Source organism: Amblyomma mixtum, chromosome 1 (genome assembly GCF_055824585.1).
Source record: "Amblyomma mixtum isolate Tamu chromosome 1, ASM5582458v1, whole genome shotgun sequence".
Lineage (NCBI taxonomy): Eukaryota > Metazoa > Arthropoda > Arachnida > Ixodida > Ixodidae > Amblyomma > Amblyomma mixtum.
Genome location: NC_143012.1, coordinates 266,814,437 through 266,838,384, shown reverse-complemented (window position 1 = coordinate 266,838,384; position 23,948 = coordinate 266,814,437). Strand labels below are relative to the sequence as shown.

The following is a 23,948-nucleotide window of genomic DNA, read 5'->3' as shown; positions in this document are numbered from 1 at the left end:
CGTGGTATTTTTTCATATTTCACGGGCTTTCTTTAGATGCCAGAAAAAAGGACCCCGTATGAGATACGATGCTACAATAAACTGGATCGGTTGTTTATAAACCTGCTCTACAACCTAACGTAGCGGTCTTGGCACTAAAATGAATATTTGCATATTTGTGTAATATCATCTTAGTTAACTAATTAAGCGCAATAAAAAAAACGTTCTGAGGAGCTCCACATGATGGCAAACAATGCGTCGTTGGTTTCGGCGGGCTCCGGTTTACCGCTTTTTTTAAATCCTTGGTTCAAGGTACGTGAAACACCATGTATAGGTGAGCTATAGTGGCCTCTACATATCTTACTGGATAACAAGGACTGTCTTATCACCAATCACGAGGTGGTAGGCGAATTTGACACAGATCTTTTGGTTTCTCAAAGCGAAGACGCCACACAACTCCGGAAGCTCACCTCCCTGTCGGGGGATTAATCAGAAACTTTTTAACACCGGGTAATCAACAATTCGGTATTTGTTGTCTTTAAAGTTCATTCCTGCAGGTTACTTTCTTATGCAAATAGATCAGCTCCAAAGAGGCCGCGTTATCAAGCGTGCATTCACGGTGTTCCATGTATTCCATGCCAACGAAGTGTCGTGAATTTTATTTTGCTTCATTTTATAGACTCAGTTTTCCACAGTCACAGCGTATGCTGTGCTCCATATTAATTGACTGGGTCATCCGCTGTCATATCTTGCACAGAAATATAATTGGTGGTCGGGTATTCTTGCGAAGCGTGGTTGTATGTCTAATTTCTATTCATGCAAGGTAGACCTTTTGCTAGGGTTAGTTTTTTTTTTCAGTCGATTATTCCTTTCCGCACAGTTCCACCATACTGGCGCAAGCAACCCACAGACAAGTCGGGAATCCTGGGGGAAAGCGTCATCATCGACTGTCAAGCTGATGGCGTGCCCCAGCCCCAGATAAGGTGGAAGAAAATGATCCGTAAGTAACATTATTTTGTTCGTCGTATCTCTGAATTGAGTGCAATTATTTCATCATGGTTCTTCTTTGTTGGTCGCACTACTCTTAGCTTCTTTTTCTCCGTTAACCTAACGAATGAGTGCTGAAAAAGAAGAGCGTGCAAGCCCTTTGATTGGACGGTCACGTGGTATTCAATGACTACATCTTGTATTTGCCTTCAACCTCTTTTCATTGGCTTGTGTGGGGCGGTATGCGTTATAAAGATCGGGGAAAAAAATTGACTACGCTTGCGCTATGCCACTTAAGTTGAGAAATTCAGCGAAATAAATTGTAAACATGACTGTTTTTGACAAAATGTTTAGGGGAAACCCCAAAGGTGGAGTAGAACTCCACTACTCCACCTTGGGGGTTTCCCCTAAACATTTGGTCAACACTGTTCCCACTTCGAGTTATTGATCAATTCGCTCTCGCCCTACCATACGCTTGCCGTCCCGGTTAGCTCAATTGGTAGAGCGACTGCTCCGGTGAAGCGGTGGTCCCAGGTTCGAACCCCGGACCAGGACGAAGTTTTCTTTAACTCCGAAGTTTCTGAGAAAGCTGTCAAGCTTTCCTTTGTAGCCGTATGGCTGGGCTTGGGTGGACGTCAATGAGTAATTACTTCCTTATTATCGACTGTTTTTACAGTGTTAGCTATTCCTAGCTGGTTCCTAAAATATTGTATCGTTATCGACGCTGTCCCCATAGCTCTCCGCCGGGCAACCAATGGTGAAAATTCACCTTTGGACACGCAAAGTAAAAATACACCAGCACCTGCGAGCCCAGCACCTAGCACCCAGTCTCTCTCGCATCTTTCAGCAAACACGAAAATGACTTTCTAACCCCCGCTGGGGTGGCCGGGTGGTTAACACGTTACGTGTAATCTCTTGCCGCACTCTGCCGCCGTTAGCACCGTGGTCCGCAAGCCCATCGCCCGACACCTACGGGTAAAGCTCATATTCAGGGGCCCGCTGGTAAAACTGCATCTCCGACATTCGAGCCCAGAGACTCCCACACAGGACCTCTTGACTACAATGCAGGTGCGCTAAGCACTAGGCCACCGCTCCGGAGGTTACAGTATCCACTTTATTATACCGGGTGTCCCAGCTAAATGTAACCAAACTTTTAAAAAAGGCGAAGTGTCCTAGTCCAGTGAAACCAACTCAGGGTTGTTCATGGTCGCGTGGCCTAGTCTTGAGTATTTTTTTCGCTCTTCAAAGTTAATTATTTAGTTAAGCTTAATTAGCTAACTTTTTAATTATTACCTTCAGGAAGAAAGTGTCAATGCAAAAGTTTTAGATCACCTCGAAAAACCGCTAGTAGTGCTGTTTCCGTGAAGTTACAATTTACGTAGCTTCATTTATTGGCCTTAAAAGAAAGTTGTCACGTGACCAGCTGCTCGCTCACTTCTCTTCCCTAATGTGCACCCGAAGTCTCATCAAGGAGAGGACTTCAGAAAAAATAGATTTTATTCTTTAAGCCGCGTCTTGGGACGTTGAAGTGGCGTAGTTGTCATGTGGAAGCTTTTTCTTTATGTGCGGGTTATGGTTAAAGGCCGGTAAAAAAACTACTTTACGTAAATATTACTTTGCTGCAAATGTCTCAGTAAGCTGTTTCTCAAAGCGATCTACAACTTTTCCATTCAGACATTGTTCCTCAAGTCAATAATTAAAAAGTTAGTTAAGCTTAACTAGTTAGCAACCTTGAAGAACGAGAAAAATACTGCAGACTAGGTCACGTGACTCTAAACAACCCTCATTTGGTTTCAGACGGCTAGCACACCCCGTGCGTTTTAGACGCTTGGTTACATTTAGCTGGGACACCTGGTATATCAACTCTTATATCAACTCTTATACGTCTGCATTTCTTCGCGATTACAAGCCAGCTAACGCTGGCATCTAATAAACTCGAAACTGTCCTGTGATGTTATGAAATGTCTGTTCTATTCTCCCTTTCCTTAATTCCTTCATTCACGGCACGGTCGAGCTGTCCACCCACTGGCAAGGCGCTACCACACTTTTATTTGTAACTGCTTAACTTCCTCCAAACGTGTAGGGAGTGCTTTCTTGGGATGGCGTTGCGCACACGAACAAACATACACAGGAAGAGGCAGAAGACAGAAAGAGCGCAAACTATCAACTAGATTTATTGCTTTCGCAACAGAATATATATGCAGAATTCACACGTGCAAAACAGAATAGGGAGAGGGAAAACAGGAGGAAAAAAGGAGTTGGGGGAAGGGGATAGCAAGTCAGGCCTGCATAGGTCAGCAAAAGCCACGGATAAAATTCTTTTCCCTATCATATAATGTGACCGAGGTATTGCTGATACAATTGTCACCTTTTTCTCTGATGTGGAATGCTTCTAAAAGTTCGCGGGATATTTTGCTTTTACTCTTGCCCAGAACCTTGATATATTTGAGCATCGGCTCACAACCACAGCATGAAATGCAATGGGCAGGCAAGTTGGCCCCGTCTCTTTTTCTTAAAGAAAGAGCATGCTCCCCTGCGCGCTCATTAATGCAGCGTCCAGTTTGGCCGACATACACGCGTCCACTCTTGAGCGGGATTTGATAGACCACGCCCCTGGCACATTTGACGTACTGTTCAGCATGTTTTATTGTGCATGCGCTCCGTGCGGCTCCTTCCTCGGTGATCCTGGGGCATAACCCAGCAAGCTTTTTTGGGGCCGAAAAAACCACCGGAACACCATGCCTGTTTGCCACTTTTTTTTAAATTGTGGGCGACTTTGTGCACGTATGGAAGCACCGTCAGCTTTGTACTGCGCAAGCGCTCAAGGTCACAGCTGCGCTTGTCTTTCTTTGTCTTCTGGAGAATGTTCTCGGCTACCGCTGTGATGAGCGAGCTGGGGAATCCGGCCGAAAGCAGCCTGGTGATCCGTGGTGATTTAGAGAGCGCCCCAGACGCGTTTTGAAATGTATGGAGGCGCTTGCGGCCACGCATCCCACCCTATGACAACGAAGGTTCAACGAAGCGCGAATCACGGGTGGCGCGACCGAGATGTTCTGATCGTGGGAAAGCGCTACCCGTGGTCACCTGATCACGGGGGCGCCAACGCCGCACTAGAGCGCGGGATCATACATAACGCAACGAACACACAGAGAAGTAGGGAAAGTAGAGCGTGCAATTGTTGCGCTATGAATTCCCACTCCGACTGCCCCCTAGCCCGAACCCTCAAACTAATGAACCCTACTGGAAGCCTCTAGAAAGGTTTCCAGACAGAGAATAGCGATAAGCACGTGCTGGGGTTGATCATGTGGTCGGGGACGTTGTTGAGACCGCTCTCGCCATAAAGATTTGTAAAGACGGAAGCTATACTACACAGCTTTTACAATAAAAATAACTTAGCCACAGGAAGCTTATAAACTCATCTGTAAAGTAGTTGCCTATTCAGATGTGCATGCAGTGCGTAGTATATAAATGGGTTATTAACAAGGAAATAGCTCGTTGCACACAACTAGTTTTTAAGCAAGCGAATCAACACTTGCTGGATACCTCAGTTCGAGTGTAAAGCAAAACAAAGATGTTTTTCTAGGATTCAGTTTCAATGGAATGAGTTTATACTGGCTCGTGCTGCATCGAGACGGTTTTGTCAAATTGCTCTCGTTCTGTTTTCTTTTTCGACTGCTGGTAGCTATGACTAAATAATTTCTTTCACTTAGTCCCACTTCACCTGCTTGACTGCTGCGGTAATGCAATCGTTCTGTAGATAGCTAAATACAGTACCACTAAATTTGTTAATTTACAACTAGCCTGGAGTATCTGGTTTGATCTTGACACTTGAGACATAAAGCATTCATTCCTAGCCTCTCACGATGTCAGTGTGCATGGTCGTCCACTCTTAGTTATAATGTCGCTCCGTGCTGCCGGAGCTCCGCGGGGAGTCTCTGGCGGGCGCCGTAGAAACTATTGCGCAGGAGCCGTGAGGGCCGCAGGCGGGGCTTCGCGCGTCGTCTGCTGCAGTGCGCCCTGTACTGCGGTGAAGTTGGCTTCAATTTTGCACTGCGTCCGCAAAACGTCGATCGGAGAATCATTTCTGACTAAATAAAAGACTGCTGAGAAGCCGATCAGCTGATTTTATCCCGCCGCAGCAGCAGTATAAAAGTCTTCTGCGTGCCTGGTGAAGTTGAAACCTACAAATAAGAACACTAGGAAGAAAATGCGCGCCACGTAATATTCAAAGCTTTATACTACTGCTGCAGCGCTACGATCCGCAAATAATTTTGCGAGCACCTTGCTACAGTGTTAGACAATATATTAAATTTAGACAATATCTTCGTAGTTTTTCTTGCTTATCCATCGTCGATATTCCGGTCCCCCGAGATCTTACCAGATGAGAGCACTCGTTCACCAATGGTGAATATTAGTTGCTCATATGATAGTGTCGAAGTTTTAAAATGTTGTGGAAGAGTCGTCGTTGAGTAGAGTCTAAGAGTCGTTGCAGAGTAGTCGTAGCTGCAGTAGTACACCTCCGTGAGTATTCTTCATCGGGGTGAGCATTCTCTGACACACAAATCTGCAAGTCTGTCTTCGTCCCGCACTACTGACATATGGGTTTAGTGTAGCCCACAAGCAGAAGACACTAAAGTGACCAGACGCATCTGCGCTCTCGGCCTAGACAGGCGGGATGCACATTTTGGGTCGCAGTTGTGATAAGACAATGTTCTCGAAGTCTTAATCACCGAATGACTCGCGAAAGCAGTTCCACTCGGCGGCAGACAGCGGGGTGACCTAACCGTTGGCGTCTATAGATAAGCTTCGTCATAAAAATTTCGCAACCGGTAAGTTGCAGTGTCCGCATCGAAGAAAAGATTACGCATTTAGCGCTCATCCGAAAGCCTTGATGGAAAGCTTAGAGGTAGATTGAAAGGCGGCTGACTAAATTGTCCACTTACCCGATTCAAGACGTCATGCTTCAATACGCCAGCCACACTTGGAACTTAGCGGGAACACAGTGTGGCACTCTTTGCTACGGCGACCTGTGAACTGTAACAAATATCCGCTTAAAAAATACTTAAAGCCATGCAAGGATGGAGACTGAGGTCCTAGTAAAGCTTAGGGATTATTTTAAAATGCTAATGAGTCCAACTGGCCGTCTACCTCAATCTGTAAGAAGCTAGAATCGGAGACTGAAAATGTAGCTGCACCTCTACTAGTATTATTCCGCTCCGATTAATTTCCGTTGCGCCGCGATTTTTGCAGACAACAGCAGTCGTTTGCTAACATTTATTACCAGCTACTCAGCAAGACGCCAAAGAATTAAAATATTTGAGGATCGTACTGCTGCAGCAGTAGTATAAAGCTTTGAATATTACGTGGCGCGCATATTCTCCCTAGTGTTCTTATTTGTAGGTTTCAACTTCACCAGGCACGCAGAAGACTTTTATCGTGTTGCTGCGACGGGATTAAAGCAGCTGATCGGCTTCTCAGCAGTCTTTTATTTAGTCAGAAATGATTCTCCGATCGACGTTTTGCGGACGCATTGCAAAATTGAAGCCCACTTCACCGCAGTACAGGGCGCACTGCAGCAGACGACGCGCGAAGTCCCGCCTGCGGCTCTCACGGCTCCTGCGCAATAGTGTCTGCGGCGGCCGCCAGAGGCGCCCCGCGGAGCGCCGGCAGCACGGAGCGACATTATAAATAGTGGACGACTCTGTACGTTAGAGATGGCAGACTGGAATAAGCCAACTTCCTCCAAGGGATAGCATAATATTACTGCAATTTGTTGAATTCCTTCGTACTCACGTCAGTAAAGATAACATGCGTTCAAAGGTGCTTTAACAATTCCAACTCACGGTAGAAGGAGAGAAAGCAACGCCTCTTTCCTACATGTTGTACATCATGCAGAACCTACCACGTTGCTCTGATCTAAAGTTCATTGCTTAGTACGTCACAAAGCTCAAAACCTTTGAAGAAGCTTGTGCTGCATTTTTAGTTCATTTTAAAGATGTGAAAGCTAGACGAATCATGTGCCAATTCCTGAAGTTCAATAACAGCGCCTAGAACAGGAATCGCAAAGAAAAGCTTGACATGTGCGCGTGTTTTGTCGCTTTGTTCCACAGTTTTGCACTTTACGCGCCTTCGGACTTTTGTTTTAATTCAGGTCAGAAGATGCTGCTGCTAAGTTTCTAACGTATATCACTGGATAAAATTTGCTTCTTCTTCCAACAAACAATCCCAGGAATATTTCTGCCGAAAACAAGCAAGCTGTCGGGCTGCTACAACTGCAGTGCCCTAAATATCCAGAGAGCCATTCTGCTTTTATACGGAGAGCCCATTGACGATATTGGATTACGATCGGCATTAACGGGATCAAAATGTGCATCCGCCAGCGACAAACGAGGCTTTTGATCTTGTGTGTCCCTGCGCCCTGAGTACCGATTCCCGCGCTAGTCAGCTGTCACCGCCACCGTCGACAGCATCGGGAGAGAAAAAGAGGGCGGGAGAATCGATATCCTCAATGCGCATGCGCCGGGCGGAAAACACGCGCTAGAAGAGCGACAGAGGAAGAGGTGGAAGGCGCACGAAAATAACAGTTCGCCCGCGTACGCTTTCTAACGTCCTAATGCGGCGCATCACGCATCCCGGCATTGGCACGCGAACCTCGCGGCACGGAGTCGAGGCACGCATTTCTTTTGTTTCGCTCTTCTTTTTATTTGGTTCACGTAAGTGCTCCGCCAAAGCCCCAAAGGACGAAGAAAGAAGAAAACAGAGACCATCCTATTGGGCCAAATGGCGACATAGCGCCGGCATAGCGAAAATAAAGCTTTGGGGTGAACGGAAGAGTGCAGGCTAGGTACGGACAGAACGCATCAACTTTATGCAGAGCACTAAGCCTTGCCTTGAGTTTGCGGCACCTTTATGACTACTGGTTCTGAGGTTGTCAGCACATTCAAGTCACGTTTTACGAGGCAGTCAGGTGTTCAGGTTTCAGCCGCAAATTTCCATGCACGTGCCGACATCGGTGAGCCGAACGACCGTTTTTTTTCAGGCACCGAGTGGAACCTAGGTGTCATATAAAAACAAAGGTGTCGTATATAAGTGTGGCAAGCGTCCGCCTACGCAATGTACACCGCGATGGGGGCACATGAAATCCGAGGAACAAAGCGCGCGTGATCGTGTAACAAAACAAAAGGAAACGACTGGTACCAGTTTGACATGCACTGGGCCCGTGAAGGAGGGCGTCGAGCTCGGATCCATACGTCTTTATATGCAGCTTCCAACGTTCTCTCAGATTCCCCCTTTCCGTCCCCCTGACGGCCCGCCGAAAATGGCTGGGCAACGTCGAAGAGTGAGAGGTAAAACGGAGATATCTCGGAGAACAGCTGATGCGATGGGATGCATTCGTCCGCGTGCGATGGCAGGAGGGACGTCCTCACGCCTCCGCCACCCGCCAAACGTCCCCCGCCCCCCCCCCCCCCCCCCCCCTCCCGCGACCTGCTTCGCGTTTTGCTGCGACGACGCGACTATCTTGATTTCGTTCTTTCCTCCCCCACATTCAGGGACACATGCCGCGCGAGGAGGCGTGTGAAACAAATAACCCCACAAGCTAAAAAAAAAAAGAAAACTGGAGCCCTGTTTACGTCGATATCGAATCAGTGCTGTGGTTCCACCTTCAGCAGCAACAACTTTCTCCCGTCTCTCTCTCTTTTATTTCTTCTTTTTTTTCTGGTCTTCCCTTTCCGGGGCTTCTCGAAAAGGCTCGAAGCCTTTTCGAAGCCTCCAGGAGAGAAGACGACAGGAGGACGGGTGGGTGATGAGGGAACGGGGCCCTGCTTTCTGTTTCGTGTCGGCGCAAAGCGCGCCCAGAGCCGAAAGCGCGTGCGTTGTCTGCGTTCGGGCCGTTCGCGTTCAAACGAAATCGCCAACAGTTTCTCGCAGGTGGTGGCAAAAAGAAAAAGGCGGGAATAAGGAGGGATGTGGGGAGTTGGGGGAGAGCTCTTTGCGCAACCGGATCTTCTCCTACCCATCTCCGCAGCACCCGCGCCTCCCGTGCGTAACGTTTGAAACGGGTTTTCTGCCCGCGACAGAGGTGTTCGCACGGAGATATCTATATGCGCATATTCCCCGGCCCTTTTCCGCAATTCTCTCGCGCATTAACTATGGTAACGCAGTTCGTGCCGGGCGGTATTTGCATAGAAATGGAATTTTTGTTGCGATCCGTACACACATAGCGACGCCGGAGAAGCGTCCTGCCTGCGAAGGGATTAGAATTGAAGACCGAAGCGGCGAGGAGGGGACGGGGAGGGAAGGCTCCGCTGCAGGCACTGCTACCATTACGGTCGTCGACATTTTCATGAGCTTGCGCATGGACGCGGCGGCACGGCGGTGGCGTTGTTTTCGAAACTACGCCGCCGTTACGGTTTACACTCCGAGTAACAGGAGGAGCGAGGGGGGGGGGGGGGGGGGGGGAGAGATGGGGGGGGGGGGGGGGCAATACCCGTACCCGTTGCGCGTTCGAAAGCACTGATACCTATTCCGAGGAGCTGGCGAGTTTTTCTGGCGTGAAATGGTGTGCTTTATAGAGGCGAATGCAGTGGTGGCTGGTGCCGGTGTGCCGTGTTACGTTGTGCAGCTGCCAGAATGCATGCGGGCTCACGCTGTCATCCGAGCTCTCATTGTTTTTTGGTATTTCTTTTTGCAGCTGGTCCCCTCGTCGAGTCGCAGACCATAATCAGCAACCCGTACATCCAAATCCTGGAGAACGGGTCACTAGTCCTGCGGGAAATTGGACTCAAAGATGCCGGAGAATACATGTGCCAAGCGACAAACAACGTCAAGCCAAGCCTCAGCGAAGTAGTCAAGCTTCGAGTTCATGGTGAGGGTACAGTTCGCGTATAATCGTAATGACAATGACGAGAATTTTCAGAGCGATGGTTCGAATACAAAAGAAAGGGCTTGGTTTACTTTGAATCGAATCAAGCGGGCACGTGTGCACTTAGTTAGGTAGACATAAGAAGGGACGTCTGCGCGAAATATTTTAATAGGAATTTCTCAGTCTGCTTTGAATTGATTGCTAGTGTTCTAATATCACACACAAAACAAGAGCGTCTAATATGCTTCAAATTCTCGCATTTCAAGGAAAACGAAACAAGACAAAGTATCTGTGTAGTGTAAGGTCTAAGAAATTGAGCCGGTCCAAGCACATCCGTAAAACCTGTACCCAGACTGCAAGCATGAAAACTGTCTATATAAAATTCAGATATGCGTTTCGTTTCGCGAGATTACAAAGTTTCATATAGCATTTCGAGCTCCGTGAGCTTTGCACTTTACTGAGTGGCGGAAAAAAAATGCTCTTGAAAGCCGGGGGCTCTCAAAGACGCTGGTCTTTATTGAGGAGTAACTAGTTTTGTGAAATACGCCACGAGTTCTGACGACTGCACAATCCCTTTGCTGCCTAGCAATCAAAAAGTTTTGAGTACATACATATGTTATTCACTGCAGAATTCTGAGGATTTTTTTATATACTCCTTGAATAAGCGCTTCATCTTTTTTCAAGTACGCGCTCCCCTAGCACGCCAGCATTAAATTGAACAATTTATTCGTAAAGCAGAAAGAAAATATCAACTGGCTACTGTAATAGCAGAGTTCTTTGCGCGCATGAATATACCGATATGTCTATAGGGTTATGCTTAAAAGATGGACATTATTATAGGCACTCTTGAACCGGTAATTCAAATTAAACTGCTTGGGTACCGATACATTTTCGACGTCAATAAGAACTAAAATACGCCATTGCGGTATTACTTAAAAAGCACAACTGTCAATTCCCCTCTGGCAGTCTATTTCACTGTTCGAGTGGAAGAGACTGCCACGTGAATGCATCAATGCGGGTACAGTTGAACTGTTTATTCAAGAAACTGAGAGATTCCTCAGTCAGTGAAGCCCTTAAAGTATCTACTAAACATCTTATTTGTTTTTTTATTTGCAATGTATGAAGGTCCATGTTTTTTTATTCTCAATTGTTATTGTGACTGTGCACTTTTCGTCTCGTCACCGAGCACTGTCCGCTTGCACGAAACTGCAAAACCCACTCCTGTATGAGCCTGACAACCAGGCTCACACCATTGTCAAATAAATAAAAAAAAACGTTTTGAAACAGCGCAGTGCAGGCACTTCCGCCTTTATAAGCCACTGTGCGAACATTCTTCAGTTTGAGAACTGTGTCTTTCTTGTGTGCTTGTTTGCAGTATCGTTCCTTTCGTTGTCCATATTCCGCGTTTCAGAGGACAAAATTACTTGCTAATTTAAATTTACATTAATCTGCACTTTTTGAAAGAAAGAAAAATTTTTTTGAGCTGGAACAAAGGTGGCGAGATGGTGCCTGATGAGACACGTATTCCTCATTTTTCTTCTCGGAATGGAAAAGAGGGAATTTTCAAGACACGTAGCAGCAGCGCAGTGTATGTTTTGGATTACTTGAGGTAATATACATATGCGTAATAATATACGTATGCAGAAGCCCAAAAATTAATATACAGAAATGTACATGTAGACAAATGTACAACAGTCTAATTAAAAACAGTGCCATATCAAATTTATGAGTGTTTTTTTTAATGTCAAAAGACTTATCAGAACGCAGTGCCTAAACGATACTTCAAGGACATTTTTAACGAAACAGTCATTAGAATAAAAAAGGAACCAGCAAAAATATGTGTGTTGAAAATGCGTGGCAAAATACGGCATATAGCTACGCAGCGGTACTGATCAAAATATTTTCTATCCTTTCCTCGAAATAATTGTTATGTCAACATCACTGTTATCTGGGCAGTTCAAGTCAGTGGATGTTGTGGTCTCTCGATGGTTGTACGTAATACCGCTTCAAAAGCGATCTCTTTAATCTGCTTCAAAAAGAACATCTAATTTTCGCTGAAAACAGCTTCTAGCATTGGTCGTTCGTCACTGGCACAGCTATCGAACGTTCCTGTTCCTAAGCACCCATCCAGAGCTTGAGAGTAAAACCAGCCAGCGGTATTGACCATGGGATTGCGCTTACCGGTCGCTGACAAAAGAAAGTACATTATTTTGGTCTTGATAATTAATCCTAATACGGTGTCGTAACGAGCATATTGTAATTTCTGGCTTGAGTACTAATAAGCATTTTTTTTCTTTTTTATTACTTCACGCATGAACGCACCAGTGCCCGCCTTTTTCAAGTCACAGTTCAGCTCGCAGAACGTGCAGAAAGGAGAAGACGTGCGGATTCGCTGCGAGGCCTTTGGTGAAAAGCCTATAAATATCACGTGGACGAAGGATCGCCAAGTGCTCAACTTCCAAGCCGAAAATAGGTGAGTATCCTGAAGCTTATGTTTTTACCGCTACAGAAAGAGCATGGGAACTCTTCCAAACTCGGTGAATGAATGAAAATAATATAGTCATAAAGAATATATACTAAACTAATATATACTAAACTAATATAGAAATATCTCGAGTTCCACGCGTAAATGCACGTAAACAAATTACGTGTATTTTGTTTCAAGTGCCTGTTCCGTATTTTCATGCTTGTATCGCCCCCCCCCCCCCCCCCCCCCCCGCCCTATGTAATACCGTCGCACGAGGGCCCCTATGGGTATTGTAAATAAATAAATAAGGTGTTACCAAATTCTTATGCAAGAGACAAATAACTAAAACCACTCTTGTTACCTGGTGGCGACTGGACTTATTGAATGCATTTGTTAACAAATAAGAAAACATTGAAAGCAATGCTATTAACGATAATAGACACCGGAAATTCTCCAGGAAAATTTTATTGAGTGCAGAATAGAATGAAAGTGAAACTTAGTATAAGCATTATCCTATAATATATTGCCTTGGTTATGCCGCTGCTATTAATATTTGGGGCCTCAAATAGAACAAGGTGCGTCGCACATTATTTCCTTTCGGAGTGCATCTCAGTATTAATGTACAATGGTCACGTTCTTTCGAAACGCCCGCAGTACACAAGTGCCCTCTTCTTCGTCACCTCGATTAAAATGTGCCCTTATTCTAATCTTGTTTTTGTCCTGGAAACTAGTAGCGCAGCATGTACTGTGCAAACGAAGCATTACGTACTTGAACCCAAGCGCCATTTACCCCACTCAAGTGCGAACATGCATTTATGGCAATAAGTGACGGAAATATGTAACAACCTATATTTCTGTTGAAAGTAGTATTTTATGAAAGGCATGCGCAAAACAAACCTTTATCTCCAGCCCACGAGAGAATGTTTTCCTCGCTCACGCGAACCACTTCAGCTTAAGTGTCCTGACTAGGCGCATATTCTCGGGAGCACTTGAGGCCCGCCGCTCAATCCCTAGACCCGCATTCAGTGCGAGCAGAAGAATTCAGTGCGAGCCGTGGAAATAGCGATAGCGCTTGCTGCCGCCCACGCCAATTCGAGAACCATCATCACGGACTCCCGAAAAGCATGTGATCATTACTTGGCAGGGGAGATCTCCCCCTCAGCCGCTCGTATTCTAAGACGGACTGCCACTGATCCAACACCGAAAAGAATCATTTGGGCTCCTGGCCACCACGGCTTACGAGGGAATGAGGCCGCTGACGTGGCTGCCCGAGCGCTTACTCATCGGACTCCTCATCCCAGCTCTTCTGGCTCCGAGACAAACCAGCGGCTGCTGCGGTTCGGGGAAACCTTAACACATTATAGCGACAACCACCGCCTTTTCTCGGCCCTTGCAAAGGGGCTGAGTAAGACGGCGGAGCGAACTTTAAGGCGCCTGCAGACAGGTATTCTACTCTGCTCTGCAATCATAAAACATTACTATCCTAACACGGATGCGCGATGACCGCACTGTGGGGAGGCCTGTGATACCTTCCACGTGGTGTGGGCATGCACTCAGAATACCCACCTCCCTCCTTCCCCTACCCCTTCCCGAGAGGCATGGGAGACTGCCCTCCTCAACTGCTCCTCGCTTGAGTCCCAAAGAGCTCTGGTGAAACGGGCGCCAGACGGGGCCTCGTGTTGCGGTGTCCCGGACTAAGGACGCCGACCATGTAGCGGGGCCACTATGTGGCGCCCAAGCTCTATTCAACCAAATAAGAGTTTTCACCACCACCACCCTCAATACCGTTCCCTGTGGGGAAGAGAAGAGAGTGCGGGCTTTTTGTTGCGACCAACTATGAAGCCGAGACCACTTCTTTCGGTGAAATTCCCATATAAAGGTACTGATACAAGAAATGCAAATGCACTCTATCGCGATGCCGCAAAATTTAATTCAGTCTGAAATTGTTAGATTCGCATTAACAGGCTATGGTTCATTTATATAATCGATATAGCAATTTTCTTCAAACCATTACACTGAATGTTCATCGCTATCGTCCTGCACAAGAATACCGTTCCACCCTGAAAGTGCAATTGCTTGCCTAGCACGGTAAGATAATTAATTTTTCCGAACGCATCTTGACTCTCGATTGTTACGTGGTCCACCTGTGGCTGTAAACTGCGCCACTGGCTCAGTGAGAAATAGCCTATTTTGGAGCCGAACTGTCAGTGGTTCGATGCTGGGCTACACGAGAAGAATGTTTTTTTTTTTTTTTTTCACTTACAAGATAAGTGCGGGCACGCCGCACTCTAAAGGAATACGCAAAAACCTTGATACATTGTGAGTTCGTCAATTTCTGTAATGATTCCCTCTGATAGTCTGTATTCGATTGAGGCGCTGCATAGAACTTGCGAGACTTCAGACTCCATGCGAAACCTTGGCGGAAACCAAATCGACAGTGCCTTTAAGTGTTCTCTGCTCCAGAATGTTTTTGTATGCTTATTGTGCGATATATTTGACAAGGCGAAAATCAAGTGATTATTTCAGATATCGTAATTAGCGAAAAATGCATGGACAAAAGTGCAAGAGCAGGATACAGGATAGTTATGCTTGTCCGTGTCATCTTGGTAGGATGCGTGAAATTATAAATCAACTAGCCCTACTCAGGGCCATGACAGTTCATCATGCTTTGGGCATATACCTCTTCTGAATGCATATAGCAAGTCTTGTTTCATTGTCAATGCTGCCCAACTAGACACAAAAAATGAATCACTCAGTATTCTGCTAGGATGCCCGAGGACTTACTGGTGACCCGATACAACTATAAAATCGTTCTAGCATTACGAGTAAGCGTAAGTAGTAACTGATTCAGTTAAAGGGCATATTTTCATACTGTCAGTGTCACACCCCTGCTTGCTTATACCTTGTCTGACTTTTAATGGGAGGCTATTCTGCTCAGCGATGATCCTGACCGTCAGCACTGGCTGGTGGGGAGGGCCAGCACAGCAGCAGCAGCCAATGGACTACCGGACTAGGCGGCCCACCCATACGTTCTGAGAATACTGAACAAATAAAGATGTTTTTAATCAATCAATCAACGTAAAATACGGCAGTGGCTTAGCTCAGCTAAGCCACGATATACAGGATATACGTAGCGAAAGCTGTTTCGTCTGCTGTACTTTCAGTAGCGACACGCGGCCGTCGTCGCCGTCGTCGTTCAGCAGCTTGGCGGCGTCTCTTCGCGAGACGTTCATCTCGTTCTTCGAGCGTCTCGGCCGCCCGCTTAGCCTTTCTCGCCTCGTTTTCACGCGGCGCGGAAGCTGTGCGCGGTCCGCCACCTGCGCCATCTGCTGGGACAGCGTCATACATGGCGAAAGGGGTTTTCATTGCCTGCCGCATGATGACGCTTCTACTACAGGCAAAATAGAGTCACTTTAAATGCAAGCAAGGGGGAAATTTACCGGAAACGGAAGAAATTTAGCACTCGCTTGAGTGCGACACCCGTTATTAACGTTCTCATAATTACCCACGTAGGCCTTAATACATATCTTGGAGAAAAACTTTTAAAAACTGTGCATTCTACAGACGCAATTTTATTCAGCTTCAAAAGTAGAAGTGTCGTGAAGAGCGGCAACGCCCTCGTCTCGCACGCTGGCGGCCCGGGTTTGATTCCCACCTGGACCCCCATTTTCTTTTCTTATGATTTACAGTCCGAGTGGCGCCACGGTTGGCATGTTACTGGTTGCCTTGGTAACGGCGCATGCTCAATAGTGGCCTTTGGCAGCCATCGGGAAATGCGCTTCTGCTATCCTAAAGTAGCTTTCGCTACAATAAAAGTTTTCTTCCTGCTGGCTAATTGAGCAACCCATTCTTGTGGTATGTCTCTTCCCTTAGAAAAGTTAAAATTTTTCAGAAAATGCCTTGTTCCTGCACCGCCAATTGTTTAGCTGCTGTTTGAGACGTGCTTCACGTATATTAGAATTCTCTTCTACTGCCGCACGTCTTCATCCTTTCTTTCCCCATAGGGGTTATTGTGACAAAATTTGCTATGCAAGAAACTTGGTCCACGAATTAATATTTAGAACACGTACAAGCTTTATTCATCCAACTTCCACTAGCAAAAGTGTTTACGAGAAACTGATTTCGCATTGTTTCTATTGCAGGTATAAAGAAACTACCACAACACTTCCGGAACACGTTGTCTCTGAAATCCATGTCAAGTCTGCGGACCGTCGAGATTCATCGTTGTTCACTTGCATGGCGTCAAACGCCTACGGAAGAGACGAGACAAACTTTCAAGTCGTTGTTCAGGGTAAGTGGAGCGCATCTCAGCAGCGTGGGAAACGGTGCGGTAAACAAATTAGCGGAAGGCGCACAAATGTTAACGATAATTCATGTTGGTGTTTGCTGTAATGTTTCGCTTGTTGCAGCATTGTACTGAACTTGCGAGGTGGGCCTGAAGAAAACCCATCTGGTACTATTTAAGGCAGCACATGCTTTGCTGAAGATAAGCAGAATACGCCCGTACTTTTGGCTTTTTCCCGTGGCAGGGTGATTATGATGACGATGATGATGATGTCCTCAGGCTTAATTCGTGGCGACAATCGAGGCGAATTGACTTTGACGCCAGGACATTAGAAATTCGACACGAGAAATTCGAGCTGCCGAGCCAGAAGCGAGGCGACGGAATTTGCAAGCCAAGGCAGTGTTCAAGACGCAGGCTGCAACTAAGATGTTCATTAAACAGTTTCTGAAGAATCCGTTTGCCTACAACGGCTTCGTATGCGATAGGTTGAGTTGTGGTTCAAGAAAGGTCTCTCTTTCGTGTCTCTGCCCAGAAACCGATACTCTCGTTGGAGCTTCCCCGACAATGACCGCTCAATGTTCCGGCTATTTGACAATGAACCATTCGCGTTACAGCACTCGTAACCGTCCTGCAATTTGTTTTTTACGACTTTACTGACATTTTGATACCTACGGCGTGATTCAGTGCTCTCTATCCTTGTCTCTGCGACATGGCCATTCGGAGCATTTTTGTCTCTCACCTGCTTAAATGTACTCAAAACGACTTCGATAGCCGCCGTTTTGTGCACTGCTGACGTGTTCTGATTTGTCAAAAACCGCCTCGGTCGACGGAGAAAAAAGCAGGAAACTTCCATACATACCGAGCATAATTTTTCGTACGCTTGCTCTAGTACGACTGCCATCATTTCACTTCATGCCAGTTGCTTAGGCCTCAGAGAATCCCCGCAAAACTTTGACGCAAAGTATGGAAACAAAATGTTATGGGACTGGATTCTTTCGAGAACAGAGAATAGCATCTATGTGACGCACAAGAGCTCGGATACGTGATCAAACCACTTTTTAATTAGCATCCGATTGTCGAAACTGAACTTAACATCTCACCTCTAGATAATCAACACTAAAAATAAATTTCGTGACACTTTTCACATGCTTGACGCCTTCAGGTTTGACGGTCATAAAAACACAATTCTGTGAGCAAACCGGAGGCACACTTTCAATTCTACGGGCTCCAACTGTATATCATCAAACAAATCATCAGCCTAACAGGTTTTACCGAAAATGCATTATCAATTCACGCAGAATTTCTACTCGCCCACTAGCTACTCAGCTAACTCCAATGAATTTTGAAATTTTTTAGAGCATTCGCATACTTTAGCCCTTTGATCGCACATTAGTTGCGTTTCGGACAGCTCTCGGTATTATAATTTATAGTTTTATACTGAATTTACATATTTTATCATAATTGACCATAACTGACTCAATCACCTTGCGGTGATTCAGTCAACGCTTACTAATGCTAAACCTGCAAGCAAGCTACGGAGTTGTATAAGTTAGTAGAAAAGCTACAAACGGTTATAGCCAACGCGTGGCGGCCAGTGGCATACTGGACTCATTAGAGCAATCATTCACTGCTGATATGTCGGCGTCATTTAATCGTTCCTTAGGCTGCGCAGTGCCTGATAGGAACGAAGTTGGATCTATATATTCTCTGTTTTGAGTGGAGGAAAGTGTCGGTCGACCATTTCTCAGGCCTTCTCAATAATTTGGGACTTTGATGCAGCCGAAAAGCTAGTCTTCAGTACTCATCTCCTGACCAGCACTGCTTTCATCTTCGTCATTGTTCTTTTATACTAGCACATAATATTTTCAGTCCCGTGGAGTGCGAAATGTAATTGTGCTCGTATGCACAGTGATCGATATTGCAGGCAGTATTAGTGGCTAGGCGAGATTTTGTGCACAGTTGAGAGCATCGAATCATTATCCGATGAATTCTTCGCATCGTTGTTACTGAACCAAAATTGAAGAATTTTGTTTGCAACAGCTAAACCACCATTACGGAAAGCGCTGAAATGACTGTTGTACACTGTACACGGTAGCTGTCCTTTCATGAGCAGTTGTAAGTTTTGACTAGCCTCATAGCTTCGTAGAGACCCCGATATCATACCTAACGCGACCTGAGCTGTCACTTCGCTGCAGGTGCATCAGCTGGAGGACTAGTATTTTTTTCTTGTTTCAAGATGATCTGCGTTTTCCAGAATACTGACGGTTCTCCTATACTACTGCATGCACTTTGATCGCGCCTCAGCTCATGCACGTGTCCTCCAGATCACTAAAGGGAATACTTTTGCTCCTGATTGCCGGCATTCCTTCTCTATCTGAAAACACGTCACCAAGGTTAAAACCTCGTCTTGTCCGTTAGCTTCATGAAATTATTTGTTGGTGAGTTGAATACAATACAGAAAAGAGCGAGCTGGCGCAGGGCAAGCAGGAATGCCGCGAAATGGGATGAATTTATTTGTACGAGTTTTAAGGAGCGTTTCAAGACGGCTTTTCCGTGAACCGAGAAAGTTCTTGCGACTGCTACACAAACGAAAATGCAGAAACCGTCTGCAAGCACATCAATATGCTCAGAAAGGCTAGTTTTCTTGCATAGCTGCATGCAGATTTTAAATTACATGTACCGCAATACAGCGCCGAGGGGAACAAAACATTTAACGAGAAGAATAGGAATGATGGTTCTAAGTGAATTTTACGATGTAGGCTAATGCATGAAAGCACTGTAAAGGCAGTAATGCACAGATTGGAGTGCTACTCGTTCAGAACAAGACCTTTGAGACAATAGTGAACAAGTATTGAATATTGTCCTGCTGGTCTAAGACTGTTGTTGTTCACTTAAAAAAAAAACGCCTACATTGTCTAGAGGAATGGTTTAGCAAGTGGCTAGAAAGTATATAACGAGCAGGAAATGCGTGCTTAGCTGCATTATTTTCGCTCCTGCTCTTTTTTCCAAAATTTCGCTTGCGTAAAAGAAACAGCTCGGTCATGTTTATATTTCAAATCAATGCCAGTAGCCCTTAGAATAAAGAAAACATGAGTAGAAAGCACAGCAGAAACACTGAAATGCACTGAACACAACGAGGTTTTGGATTTTAAACAGTCGTCCATACGAAACATCAAATAAATAGCAAGTAATTTATTGCTAAGTAAATATCGGAAAGCTCTATGTACTAGCCCTTGTACTGTTTCCTTTGCGGAGAAAATAAAGGCTCCCAGGGCCAGAAAGCCAACGCAGAGCAAAACTCTCAAATACGACGAACGAGTGACGAAAGAAGACGATGCCCGGAGGGGTCGGAAAACCTTTGTTCCGTCTCAGATTCATTCCGTTCTCTACCTGGACAAGTTATCTTTTCGCTCACTGGCCAGGCCTTTCACATGGTGGGCTCGCTTGTTCCGCCCGCGCTCGGGATTCGAGTTTTGCAAGAAGGTCAGGGGAGACTGCGCTGGCCGAAATTTGATCTCAGCTGCGCCCAGCTTTCGAAGCTGGACTGCCCGTGGAGGCGGAGAGATGAGCCTGGGCTCTGCGAAGCAGGCAAGCGTGCCGTACTTGTGACAAATAAGGGACAAACAAACGTGGAGAACGGGTGAGATAGAATGAAAGGCATGGGACGAGTACTGAAAGCTAGTTTGCGGGAAAGGGAGAATAGGGTGGTAGGGGGGAGGAGGAGGAATGGTGGCAAGGACGCGCGAGCAGTGGAAACAGAGGGCGAAGAATAAGCGCAACGTGCCGAGCTGCTGAAAGCCAGCTAGGCGCACAATTCCGCGGGGAAATGGGAAGTGCACCGTTGCTGAAAGCGCACAACTCCGGTCGCCATCCGGGAAGAAAGTCGAGTCAGCAGGACTGGCTGCTGCTCCTGCTGCTGCCGCGGCCCGAGTTTGTTGTGTCGTTGATACGGTTGTGCTGTCCTGGCCCGGCTGTTGTCGCCGTTTTCTCTCAGTCGGGGAAGCGCGTGTGCTTTCGCCGGCGACCTTACTGTTTGTCCTTCCTTTGTCGTGTCGCTGCTACGCTGCTGTTTCCGGCCTTCCCTCTCCCCCCCCCCCCCCCCCGTCCTCCCCCCCCCCCCCGTTCACCCCCACGTTCCTAGCTGAAAAAAAAACAAAAACAACTCATTCAGTCGAAAAAAAAACCGCTCCCGCTTCAACTTTTCTTTTCTTCTTCCTTAATTTTTTCTTTATTTTTGTTTTTCTTCGTATGGAGTAACAGCTGTTACCAGAGACTGGCGTAAAGTGCGCATACTGCCAACGGAGCAGCACGTGCGAGATGTCGAATTTCCTGCGCGCTCTTCCATGTAGGATCCGTGATGTTACATTCTTGTTTTGTTCGTGTGGCTTGATACGTGCGCTAACACATCTGTGTCCGTAGTTATTGGGTTTCTATCACAGTCTCCCCCCCCCCCCCCGCCGTCTTTTAATATGTAACTACGCGATTGGGCTCCGTTGCTCGAGACTTACCACTCGTTTTTCATGCCCACAGGGGGCGTTAAACTTCTTTAAGCGTTCACTGGCTTATAATTTCTTTTCAGTTGACTCCGCCTATTTTTATTTCTTAATTCTATGTGTCTGACATGCGTTTCCGAATTGCTACTTTTGTTTGCATGCAAGCGAAAGGCGTTCTGTTGAAACCCTGCAGAGACCTTCTTTCCAAGTTATAAATCTCTTCAGAGAAAAAGTGGAGCCATGTAGTGCAGGATTGATATCACATAGCTTGTATTATTATTATTTTTTACTCCTCATCGTCCATTGCATGCCATCCATCAAGAAGGAAGGTTACAATGCAGGGATTTGCTTTTGAATTTCGTCGAGATGTTTAAAAGCCGAGTTAGTTACAAGAAGTGTCGACCAACAGGGTTTCGCCAACGTTTGCCGTTACAGTTGAGTGAAGAATAAGTAATGAGTTTGGTGTTGCGCTGTCATGCCTTCATACTTAATGCAGCGAGGGCAGCTTGGTACTTAAGGTACGACTTGTACTTGGTTGATGTCATTAACGAGATTGCGGAGTTGGTCTCTGGCCTCATGTTATAGGTGCGTCTTTCCGGGGGAGAGGTTGAAATAAAGATTCAGGATCTTCGCACAAATGCGTCAAAATCAAGCAAGACACAAGCAACGCCGACACACGGGGGGCGTACTAGTGTGTGCGTGTCTCAGTGTTTGACCGTTCCTTTCCTGTTTCCTGCTAAAAGCAGCGCTCCTTTGTTTAAATAATATGCACCTAACCCTTCCAACATTTCTTTAAAAGTTATTCAGGACTTTTTTTTTATGACGGTAGAGTTCTATTTCATCTAGCGATCAAGTGGCTGCAGTTCAGGTGTTGGTTACGTTTGGAGCTTATTTGTACCCACCTGTGAACAAAAATACAAGCCACGTGTAACGTACAAAACGGGAATGGTGTCTTACTTTCATTAACGTGAAAATGTCAAATACTGTTGTTGGGCCAATATGGCATGTTCTTTTTTGCTGTGCACCGCGCTGTCTTTCTGGCCTCATTGACACCTTTGCAAAACGTACAAATATGGCTAATTAGATCAGTTGCTCAACGTGGGTACTGTAAGGTGTAAAAAGGCCCATTTAGCGGATAACGTGCATATTACTATCATATTATGGTTCAGGGCACAAACTGCATACAAGAATTATGTTTTAATGTGATGTAAAGAGTGGGCTCCGTTTAATTAGCTAGAAAAGGCTTTTCTTACGTGTTTCAGATATTTCAGGCATCGTAGAATGAAGTTTCATAGGATGATCTTTGTCTTGATTTGGTTAGCAGCGAAAGTAATTACAGTGATGGAGATAAACAAGCGAGAAAAAGGGGGAGTGCAAAAACTCCCATTATTCCTTACCACCAAACATTACGCGATTCTTGCGCCTAATTTGGTTCCACACTGCTCCTGACTGGGGATTTCACTGCATGCGCGCTTACCTGTACTAGTGCTTCACTTTATCGTCAGCGCAGGAACTCCCCATCTGTGCAATGCTCGGCTTTAAATATAGCATCTATACTGTTCATATATGCATTACAGTCTTCTGTGCCGGATGAACGAGAAGTGGCTAAGAGCAAAAGTCTGGTTTGGTTTATGGGAGTTTACCGTCCCAAAGCAACCAGGCTACGAGGGACGCCGTAGTGAAGGGCTCCGGAAATATGAACCACCTGGGGTTTTTTAACGTGCACTGACATCGCATAGTACACGGTCCTCTAGAATTTCGCCTCCATCGAAATTCGGCCGCCACGGCCAGGATCGCACCCGCGCCTTTCTGGTGAGCAGCCGAGCGCCATAACTACTGAGCCACCACGGCGGGAAGGGCAAAAGTGCTTTCTTGCAAAGAAGTGCACCGCATAGGAAAAAACGCCCCTAATTTTCGGGCACTCTCCTTGCCGCCATCGCCCATCGTCCAGCAACAGAAAGACCACAACTAACCATCACGTTACAACACAGAACTAAACTCAGCTTTGCACTGCTCGTTATTGACCGATCTTGCGCCTGTACGATCGCGTGTGAAGAGCCTCGTGGCCTTGAAACAATGATGAGATTGGCTGTTTGCATATTCATGCTACATGTTGCATGCGTTGTACAGAGACAATATTGGCAAACTCGTGCGTGCAGAAGAAAGCGAGCGCAACAAAGACTGCTGCAATAAAACAATGCCCCGAAGAAGTTGGCGCAACCGAGGCACGCACTCATGGAGTGAGTTCAGTTTTTGAGAGGCCGTAGCAACAGCGTTTGCGTGATTGCCCCCAGACACTGATGCCGATGGCTCGAATTGCGTCACATTTATCCTTCCACTATACACTGTGTTGTACCGTATTAAATCTGGAAAGGACATCAACGAGTACTGACGCGCACGGGGTATGGAGTAAGAAGGGTATTATAACCGGCAGTTGCGACGCTTCTCCTCACCAGCGTTAATCAGCATTCGCGCGCGATGTTTGCGTTGCCGCTGTTTCGCGTCAAAAATTTTGACATGCGTTGCTCTTCGTTTCTTTCTGCTCTTTTGTTGTGGGTTTTTTTTTTCAGAAGATGAGCGGAAATGTAAAATGAGAAAAGGCAGCAGCGACGCGAAATTTCGCAAGAATTTTGCCTGCGTTGCACAAACGCGCTTTATTTTTATTTTGAAACACTGCCTGCTTACAATACGTCCTTAGGGCTTAGTCTGAAAGTTAGATATGGTTGCGTGCGTGTACAGATGGACGAGGAGCGCTGCTTTGTTATCTCATGCAGAGGCGTATTTTCTACCAAGTTCAAATTGACGGTATCACCAGGCAGGACTGAAGGTAGACTTTTCTTTCGTCATGGGAGAAAGGACGCCATTCAGCCGGGT

At 46.1% G+C, this 23,948-nt stretch overlaps 1 protein-coding gene across 1 annotated transcript in view; it reads left to right on the top strand.

The window, feature by feature from the left end:
• Nucleotides 1-23,948, top strand: part of LOC149371623 (cell adhesion molecule Dscam1-like) — a 407,986-nt gene that overhangs the window by 320,921 nt on the left and 63,117 nt on the right. Inside the window, exons 10-13 of the mRNA XM_089565878.1 lie at nt 860-979; nt 9,659-9,832; nt 12,155-12,302; nt 16,439-16,587. Of these exons, the coding sequence (XP_089422004.1) occupies nt 860-979; nt 9,659-9,832; nt 12,155-12,302; nt 16,439-16,587 (591 nt within the window). The remainder of the gene's footprint in view (nt 1-859; nt 980-9,658; nt 9,833-12,154; nt 12,303-16,438; nt 16,588-23,948) is intronic.